Source organism: Vollenhovia emeryi, unplaced genomic scaffold (assembly GCF_000949405.1).
Source record: "Vollenhovia emeryi isolate VEMERY1.0 unplaced genomic scaffold, V.emery_V1.0 DF939582.1, whole genome shotgun sequence".
NCBI lineage: Eukaryota > Metazoa > Arthropoda > Insecta > Hymenoptera > Formicidae > Vollenhovia > Vollenhovia emeryi.
In genome coordinates this window covers 9,258-20,006 of record NW_011966784.1, presented here as the reverse complement: position 1 = coordinate 20,006, position 10,749 = coordinate 9,258, and the positions used below count along the sequence as shown (strand labels likewise).

Here is a 10,749-nt window from a genome sequence, read left to right as displayed (position 1 = left end):
ACACACACACAATACGAATGTATCTGGATGTGAATATAACGACCAATATGGTTAGGATTAAGTAATCAGAAATATAATCTTCTGTTGTTTGTATTTCACTCGATAACTAAACTCCATGGATGTTCAGGTATAATACCGTACTGAATGTCCAATAAATGTTTCTTGAGCATTTGATAAACGGCTTCAGGCTGTTCTGCTGTTGGTATATGTAATCCTTGACCTTGGAAATCAATATAAGATACGGGACTAACAACACAAGCTGTTCCTGCTCCGAATATTTCCAACAGCTGTAATAAAAAAATTAATGATAATAATAGATAATGCGATAAGGGTGAGAGAAAGAGGGGAAAAAAGTTGTATATGTAAATCTTACTCTGTTTTCTGAAAGTAATTGTATAATTTCTTTCATCGTAATAGATCTCTCCGTCACTTTAAATTGATTCCATTGTCTAGATATAGATAGAAGTGAGTTTCTTACAATTCCAGGTAAGATTAAGCCATTTAGAGGTGGTGTAAGTAATTCTCTTTCTGCAAAAAATAACATAGGAATTGTAATTAGGTCACTAAACTTGACCATTAAATCAAGTCATATTTTATACCATAAAATTCACCAGGATTTACCTCCATTATCATTTATGTAAACAACGAAGACGTTCATAGTACCAATTTCTGTGAGTTCATTGTTTTCGCCGTATAACCATAGTACTTGCTGTAAACCTTTTTCGATCGCCTCCTGTTGAACTTGAATTGTGGGTCCGTAATTACTGCCTACTTTAGAATCACCACAACCGCCAGGCCATGCTCTCGTATACTTAGGATCTGCAAGCAGGGAAACCCCGACTTGCTTGTCTGCAGATTTAAAGTAAGATCCGACAGGAGATAGAATTATATACAATAAAGCTGAATCCGATGCTGCAACTCCAAGCGTAGGCTACACAGAAAAGTAAAATGCATTTTAAGTCAGATTTTAAAAAATACAAACTATTAACATTAAAAAATAAATTAACACGATGTGTCACACACTTTCACCAATAAAGAAGTCATGAAAACCGCTACCAATTTTTCTTAAAACTTTACAGAATGACTTGAAATTTTTACAGTCGACGTCTCATTAATAAAGGAATAAAATGGTTTTCTGCATTATCCTGATTTTGAAAAAAAAACTGATTTTGCGTGGTAAATAAACCTGTAACTTTTGCAAAATCAGAAAAATGCAGAGATTCACCTTGTTTCTGTATTAATAAGATGTTGACTGTAAAAATTTCAAATCCATCTGTAAAATTGTTTGCGAGAAAAATGGAAGCGATTTTTATGATTTTTTTAATCGGCGGAAGCGTGTGACACGTCGCCTTGAGATGATTTTTACATATATATATACATTAAATATATATATATTAAATATATATTAAATATATATATATATATTAAATACCAATTAATGTATATATACATATATACATTAATTGGTAATAGTTTTAATTTATGTTTATCTTTACGTTCTTCTCTTATTTATTTCGTAAGATAAAAACTCATTTTTAATCTACATGAATATGCATTCAAACCAAGTTTGTTAAATACCATTTAATATATTCTAGTAAGAGATGATATGATGAATAGTGCAAAAAATGGCAATAGATATCAAATCGATGTCAAATCGATATCTATTCGATGTCGACATCAATTTGACATGTGTTCAATAATTTCTCATTAGATGGCTATTATGTAAAGCCAACGGCACACGATACTATTTTTCCAACTGAATTGTTTACGAGAACCAATAGGATACAGTTTTCGATCAGGTGACTCAAAGCTGAATTTTGATTGGTTCTCGTAAGTAATCCAGTAGGAAAAATAGTATTATTACGTCTAATAGCAAGAGGTAGAGCGATGTTTGACATATGACTCCGCGCCGGAAACAATTGTCAGGCAACAAGCGGCAATTGATGCTCGCCGCTTACTGCCTGACAATATTTTCTAGCATCGTGTCATATGTTACCAATTGCTCTACTTCTCGCCATTAGATGATGCTCACCGTTGTTAGGAAATAAAACAAATAAACCATTTTGCATTCCTATTTTACTGAGTCTAGCCTACCGCTTACGTGCTCATTCGTTCAGATGAGTTAATTAATTACTCGAATACCTTAATTGCACACATACAAAACACACACAAACACACCATATTACGTTATATTAGAATACAAATTTAAAAATTAATTGCATCAGTTATTATTACATTATACGGTAATTTATTTCACTGATCGCTATACAATTTTCATCATAATCAATGTCAGAAATAGCCATATCACCACTTTAAAAAGATTACGAAAGTAGGAAGAATTTGCTTGAGTGTGTTGTTATCGCAAAGTCTAATAAATACTCTTGGCAACACTTATCTTGCAGGCAGGAAGTCAAAACATTAAAGTTGAATAAAAAAGATTTCACGTGTCATAATTAACGCGGATTGTTGAAAATATTTAAAGAACGCAAGTAATATGTTATTTAAAAGTTATACAAGTGAATGGTAAAAGAATTGAAGAATATAAAATAGACTCTTTATAATCATGCATGCATGATATGATAAGAATTGATATGATAATTTATGATATTCATGAAAGTGACGTTCGACTTTTGCCATATCAAATTTGTCAGAAAAAAGAGAAAAAGAAAAAAAAAATTTTAACGATAAGCCAAGACTACATCCAAATAACATGATTGCAGGGGCATGCATCATCTCGCATATGACCGCGCGCCAACAAAAGACTGCGAGTTGATTTATCAAGTATTATCATTAAGTATTGAGAAATATAACGATTATTTTTGCGCACGCGTATGCAGTCTTGATGACGTCCGTGATAAGTAACGTATGAATGTTATTTCTCACTGACGATGTTTGTAACGTGATGCACAAACTGCTACAATTACATCATTTATTGTATTGTTGGAATGTAAATTTTACCGATATAAATACTAACAGAGCGCTACTCGATAAAATGTTGACATATAATTTTTAGCGATAAAACGATACTTACATCGATGCCTATAAGCGTGGGACGAATATAAAGACTAGAGGCGGTAGAATGTGGAACCCATTCTTGATCTATACTAATCAATCTGCAAAGGCACTTAATTAATTCTTCCCCTCTAAAAGGAGGTAGACCAGCTCTTACTGCTGAATTATTCATTCTCTCCATATTTAGCTCTGGCCTAAACAACCTTATTTTGCCATCAACACCTCTATAAGCTTTCATACCTTCAAACAACTGAGGAAATATTTATACATGTATTACTATTGTCAGATTAAAGTGCTGCAAGAATCTTCACCTCCGTAATAATTAATATACGTACTAACAATCTTTGTATATCCTACAGTTTTAAACATGTTATATGTACATTTTGAATTTAATATCACGGATGATAGTAAAATATCCTTCAAGATCTTGATTTGCTTATCGCTTGAATATTTTTGACAGAGGATATTTCAAGAATTTCTTTATGGAAATTTAATCTGATAAAAGAAGATTTATCAACTTCGTTCAGATACACATTTTAGCAAATAATTGTATTCTAATCATGCTGAATTAACAGAGACAAGATTATCATTGTCATTATGAATACTACTCTCAATCAGAATCATACACACATAATTAGAAATAGTAACAAAGCAGAAATAGAGTATAATTGATTTTTAATTAAATAAGCAATATTTTATAAAGTTTCTTCGAGATAATAATGTAATACAAAAATAAGAGATAAATCAATTTTTTAAATCCCATTTCACGTGATTTTCGAAATATAAAGTATTATGTATATTATTCTACCTCTACAGCGTAATGGAGTACTTTTGCAGCTGGATGAAGAACTATGTTTTCGAAGGGCATAATTTCTGGTGCCTGCCAACCATTCATGCCTTCGTAATAATGTATTTTGAGCATGTGATCAGTAAAATACTTCCCAAATGCAAGCTTATTAACGTCAGGCTTAGGATTTAACTGATCTGGACCAGCGAGGCGAACAGACAAATCTGCATACTGCAAATAAGTTATACTTTTACTTTTACCCATATCAGATTTACTCAATCGTTGCTATCGACAAATAGATACCTTAAAGAAACGTTGCGGTTGTACAGAATTCTTGTCTTTGGTTTTCAAAGAAGAACTCCACCTAACGTTCTGCTGCAGCTGATTAATCAGATTTCCAAAGGATAAAATCTAAAATAAAATAACATGTACACATATTTTTTGGTCTATAAAAAAAAATTGTATATCTTCGTAACTTGTCTTGAGATTTTTTTAATTCTTGATGACCTTTTATTTAAGACGTGCTACATCTACATTAATAATTTTGTTATATAAAAAGTAAAACCAGAACTATAAAAAATGTAATATTATGTACATACTTTGAACAGATATGCATTTTGAGGAAAAAAGTAGAAAAAGACCAATTTATTATGAAATTAGATTATCAAGTTAGAAAAATATGTATTGATAAGAGAGAAACGCATGATTGCAATTCTGTATGTTCATCGACACAAATATCAGGCTAGGCTCAACATATTTGTTTGATCATTTGATGACTTGACTAATGTTACATGTAAAACGTGAATATTTTTCATTTTTTTGAAAAAGTATAAAATAAGTTAAAAAATTCTTTTATATAAACTAAACTTTGCAGTGGTGAGTCTTATATATGCAAGTTTGCATGCATGATGGACTAGAATTAAAAATTTTACAAATAGATCTATGCTTTTCAAGAAGGACCAAACTTCTTTGAAACAATAATTAATGACATTCCTTTTTTGAAGAAGAATTTGAAAAAGATCGTATGTGTAGTATGCATAGATTGTAAGTTATACATACCATGTTTCGTTAAAATGTTTATTTCTTGAGAAAGACTTACAGAAATTAGCATTAATAAATTTACAAATTTTAAGATAACGATAGTACTTATAAGCTTTAAGACAAAAAATGCGCTACAAGTAATAATAATAAAGAAACAATAAAGCAACAATAAAATACTTTATATGTAGAGCGGAGCGTTATGACGCTAATAAGAGAGAAAAGTCCCCTGAGATAGGCTCCTAATAAGAGATAGCGGGGTTTCTACTACATTAAGGCATCATCTGTTGGTTCCATGAATGTTCCAAGAACAATAAATTCATGGTGAAACCAACAATAAAATCTGTTCAATAAAGAATTCATTGCCCAAATAGCACCGTACACGCACCGGCATAAATGCTGTCCCTATCCTTGTGAGGTGCACGCACACAACTACAGGGACTCTAGTTGTGTGCGTGCACCTCACAAGGATAGGGTCAGCATTTATGCCGGTGCGTGTACATCTAATGGATGTCCGTTTTACGTTCATTTTACTACCATACGTCCATGGACGTAATAAGATCATCCATTGTACATCCATACAAATGGATGTTCGAGGTTGTGTCAAACGTATGTGTTATGGATGTCCATCAGACGTCCGACGAATCTTATTTGGACCAAAAATAGATGTCCGACGTCCAGAAAGTAGATGTTCAATGGACATCCACTGAATGTCCATGTACTATCAGGGTATTAGATCGTGTAATAGTTGCGAAAAGAGATTTGTTATTGAATTTGGATGTTGAAAACCTGTTATTTCATATTAGAAACCTATCTCATATTAAAGGACTTTCCTCTATTAATTAGATGTGTAAGATTCTTGTATTAGCTATTTCTGGTTAAAACTTTCTAACAACAACTTTTTAAAAATATGTCTTTCTTAAATAGCAGAAAAATCTTATTAGAAGAACCAGTCTTGCTTGTTGATATCGTGTCTTGTTATCATCATCCTAACGAAAAGTTATTTCGACAGAAATGTCACTAACATTTCGAGGATATTAGTAACATTCTGCAATATATACTGCAATACCTACAATGTTGCAATATTGCTGAAACGTTCTGCACCATATAGGAAGTGTTCGGCGAAAAAGCGTTTTGATCTATCGCGCTACTGACGTATTCGGTGTTATGTAATAAAAGTGAAGGAAGCATATTAATATATGCAAAATGATCATAAAAGCAATAAATGTTTTTTGCACGATATTACTCGATAAATTGGCATTAGAGATATGTATATATTAGATACACATATTCGTTATGTAAATAGAGAAAGTGTAAAATTATAGATCAATGGGCATTTAAAATCGACACATTGCGTTCAATGTCACTCATCGGAAATCATGTGCGAACGAACAAACATGACTTGATTAAATTGAAATCGAATAATCCGCTGACGTTGGCACAAATATTATTCTATTCATTTTATTTGTAAATGAAAGGAATGTTTTACACTTTATCGTTTTCTATTTTCTTCCTCAAAATTTAAGTTTATACACATATATATAGCTCTGTATTTGATTTTATACATATGAATTATAGTTATATAAATATATAATTCGGCAATATGATATGTAGTAGTACACGTATAAACGTTATATTTATTTATAAGTACAAATAATGTAAGGCATGTAGTTAAATAGAAATTCACATAGAGATATACTTGGGTAGAATTGGAAATTATAAAGTAACTTGTGTTTGAAGAGAAGCACGTGTAACTTCGCGTAAAAATGCAATCTTACATCATCATGTTGATATTTTCTGAACATTGATAAATTATAAATTTAATTTTATGTAATATCTACTGTATTACCTAACCGAATTAACGAGTGGCTTATAAATGTTTATTCTTGATACTTTTTTTGAAAAAATCTCTATATTTTTGTAATTATAATATATCATAAATTTAACGCAATAATTGAAAATTCTGTTCCAGAAAATATTGAAAAAATATTAAAAAGAAAAGACATTATTGTACATGATACTACCATGATCAAAAAGTTCCCGGAATTGCCACCATGTGGCGCCCCTGGTCATCCGATTCAAAAACCATTTTATGTGAGTGTTGCCACAAATGTTACTGTCATTCCTGCCAAATTTCATCATCATAGCTTGACATTTGTGAAAGTAGCATCATTTTGAGTACACCAACTTTTTCGCGCTCGTCGATTTTTCACTTTTTTAAAAACGAATTTGCATTAAATTTTGCGCCAAGAACGGATTCAACGGTGTAAAAACACTGGAAATGTTGAAGAACTGTTACGGCAATGATTCTATGGAGAAAACTAGTGTGTACGAGTGGCATACCGAAACCGAAAAAAATACGCCGTTTCCAGTCAAAAAAGAAGGCAATGCTCACGGTTTTCATCGATTACAATGGTGTTGTGCATCACGAATTCTTGCCGGAGGGTGAGACTGTCAACAAGGAGTACTATTTGGGCGTTATGAGGCGTTTGCGTGACGCAATTCGACGGAAACGGCCGGAAATGTGGAGGAACAACTCCTGGATTTTGCATCATGATAACGCGCCGTCCCACAATGCATGGGTTATTCGTAACTTTTTGGCCAAACACAGTACTAACACCATCCAGCAGCCGCCTAATTCACCTGATTTGGCACCGTGTGACTTCTTCCTGTTCAATAAAGTCAAAAATCCGCTCCGAGGAACGCGTTTTAGCAGCAGAGAGGAGATAATCCAAAAATCGACGAAGGCCCTTTTCGACATACCAAAAGCCGAGTATAAAAAGGGGTTCGACGATTGGATCAAGCGTTGGCATATGTGCGTTGCAATTGGGGGGGGGGGGGGAGTACTTTGAGGGGGACAATATCGATTTGCAAGAATAATTTTGTATTTTCAATTTTATGAATAAATTCCGGGAACTTTTTGATCATGGTAGTATATGCATATTTATAATTTTTCTTACAATTAGATGAAATATAGAATTTATTTCTATAATAAATTAGTATGGCCCATATGTGTTAAACACAAATTTCAAGAAATAAAGGACTCATTGTCAGAGCCGTAACAGGGTGGCAGTGTCTAAATATTTTGTTCTAAGTTTATTGCGAAAAAATATCACCCCGGCCGAGGTGATATTTTTTCGCAATAAACTTAGAACAAAATATTTAGACATTGCCACCCTGTCACGGCTCCGAGTCCTTTATTTCTTGTGTTTAACACATATGAGCCACACTAATTTATTAATTTACGCGGACGTAAGAAAGCGTTTCTTACTTTCATTTAATTAATTGGTCGGGTGGAAACGTAATAATGGGGACACATTGGATGATTGTACTGTGTTTTAAGACTGACAAATCAAGTCGGCGCCAGTTCTCAGTTTCGAATACTGTCACGATAGGTGGCACTCAGGAATCAACATTAGGCTGTTTATTGCGATGAGTATTGCCATGTGCTTCGGTCGAATTGGTTGAGACGCCCGCCTAGCGAGAGGAAGGTCCAGGTTCATACCCTGGCCGAGGTGATATTTTTTCGCAATAAACTTAGAACAAAATATTTAGACACTGCCACCCTGTCACGGCTCTGAATCCTTTATTTCTTGAAATTATTTCTATAAAATATTTTGCAGATGTTTTCAATAAATACGTGACGTTTTAACGACGTTATAAAATTGTTTATCTGCTTCATATAATATTCTTATAATTTTAAGATGTTTTTAAGGAGTCTTATTGTTAGTATTCATATTAGATTATTTACATGAAATAACTAAATTATACAATTATTGTGACCAAAATATTTAAGGATATGTTAGGATTTTTCCAATGCGTACAAAATTTACCAACTTCATAATTTAAATTTTGATGTGTGAAATATTCTATTTTACATATAATTTTTTTATTTTAATTGTTATCTTATCTAATAATCTTTTATTTTCTTATTTTTTATCTAAAATTTATAAAACAAATTTGAAATGCTGTTTCAATTATATGTTACGATTTGGATTTTATGGTGAATGTTATATCGTCTCCGCAGTTAATATACATATATAATACAAAGTTTAGTCAAAATTTGTCATATAATATTACCATTTACTTTTTAACATTCTTTCTTATCTTTTCAATATTTAAATACCATTTATACACATACATGCAAGTTACGTCAGATGCGCAATTTCTTTAACCGGTGACGCAGTTTGCTGTTACGTTTGACATTTTAAGTGCGGTCTTTTATTGTTTTTTTTCTGTCGCAAACAAAATTTGCATTCCTGTACCTTTTACATTGTAAAATCTAACGAGCTTTAAGAAATAAATAAATTACTATTATATATCTGAATAAAAATCATTGTGTTAGTTTTTATTTCAAAATCTACATTATTTTAAATTTCTTCTCACAGAAAATACATTTGAAGTATTTCTTTTAAACATGCGCATTTAAAATATAACAACGGAACGTAAATCCTTGCAATTATCTTTTATTATCGCGTTCACATATTGTGTAAACGATTGTATAACGCGTTTCTACTGGAACTAAATTTCTCAGTCGGTTTCTAGCAAAAACAAACTCGAGATTGGGAGAAGAGAGACCGACGGATCTAATTGTAAGAGGTGTAAAGCCAGCAAGAAATGACTTGTCGATCGACGTTGAAACGATGTCGCATCGACATCGCAATCGTCATATTGACTCGTCAGTCATTTCTGACTGGGAAGTTACTTTCCGTTCTTGAAAGTCTTTGAGGTTTCTCGGATGAGTTTTGCGCGATCGCTTATTCCATTTTAAATAAAACGTGATTCTTCGTGATAATTCGATCTAATCGCACCGATTCAAGTCAAATTTGAATTTAAAATTCCGTTTCCAGTTCTATTTCCGATCTTCGAGAGATCTCGAATTTTTTCATAATTGGATGTAAAATTGCCGGATGGACTTTTAATTTTCCGAGTAGCCACTTAGTTTCACAATCCCAGTCAGAAATGACTCGTCGATCGACATCGAAACGACGTCATATCGACATCGAAACCGTCATATTGACGTCGATTCGACATCATTTTGACATCGATCTACGAGTCATTTCTGACTGGGATAGCAGTCTCAATCATAGGACGATCGGAGGGATAAGTTGCTTACCTTGCACCGCAGATGAACCATGCTGAGCCAAATATCAACCCGACGTAGAGAACAAAAGAAAGTAAATCAATAGACAATACTCGATCGTTGCTGTTTGTTCGCACTGCTTCGAGTATCCGCACAGCTCATTCTACGTGAACGCTCGCTCTGCTCTCGGTGCGTTTCTTCTCTTCCTGGTGAGTCAAGTTAGGGTTCAAGCAACAGAGCAAACTGGCGGCAAATAATAATATCGTCCACGTTAAGTCGCTGCTTTCGACGTGTCCCGAGGGATGATAACAAATATGGGAAAGAACGGTCGAGAACTGGAAAAGCGATACCTGTTCTCGGGTGTCTGAAACGGCCACTAATTCGAACGAATCTAACACAAGCTCCACGGAAGCCGGACAGTTGTTGAGTATCCCCGAGTGAGAAAAATGAGTGCGTTTACTCAGGTGGAACGTTCGTTCGTTCGTTCGTTCGTTCGTTCGTTCGTTCGTTCGTTCGTTCGTTCGTTCGATCGTTCGTTCGATCGTTCGTTCGTTCGTTCGTTTGCTCACTCGTTCGCTCACTGATTACTGATTCGGTTGCGCGATCACGAATACAGTATGCCCGGCATAGGTTAAACGTCGGTTAATATTTTATTTATCAGTGAGGCGTAAGGGAGGGAGAGAGAGAGAGAGAGAGAGAGAGAGAGAGAGAGAGAGAGAGAGAGAGAGAGAGAGAGAGAGAGAGAGAGAGAGAGAGGAGAGAGAGAGAGAGAGGAGAGAGAGGAGAGAGAGAGAGAGAGAGGAGAGAGAGAGAGAGAGAGAGAGAGAGA

The 10,749-nt window shown here is 33.8% G+C and overlaps 1 protein-coding gene across 2 annotated transcripts; it reads right to left on the bottom strand.

Moving 5' to 3' along the window:
- Positions 1–54: 54 nt before the first annotated feature.
- On the bottom strand, positions 55–10,562 carry LOC105557177 (branched-chain-amino-acid aminotransferase, cytosolic). Of its 2 annotated transcripts, none has more exons than XM_012004350.1 (8): positions 10,271–10,562; positions 9,954–10,163; positions 4,103–4,210; positions 3,821–4,030; positions 3,032–3,262; positions 622–931; positions 374–528; positions 55–287 (listed from the first exon to the last, which is right to left on the bottom strand). In XM_012004350.1, the coding sequence occupies exons 2-8, from the start codon at positions 9,972–9,974 to the stop codon at positions 96–98; spliced, it is 1,227 nt and encodes a 408-aa protein (XP_011859740.1). In that variant the 5' UTR covers positions 9,975–10,163; positions 10,271–10,562; the 3' UTR covers positions 55–95. The 2 variants fall into 2 exon arrangements, with proteins under 2 accessions (XP_011859740.1, XP_011859741.1); XM_012004351.1 differs by having other exon boundaries at positions 9,954–10,126.
- Between the last annotated feature and the right edge of the window lie 187 nt (positions 10,563–10,749).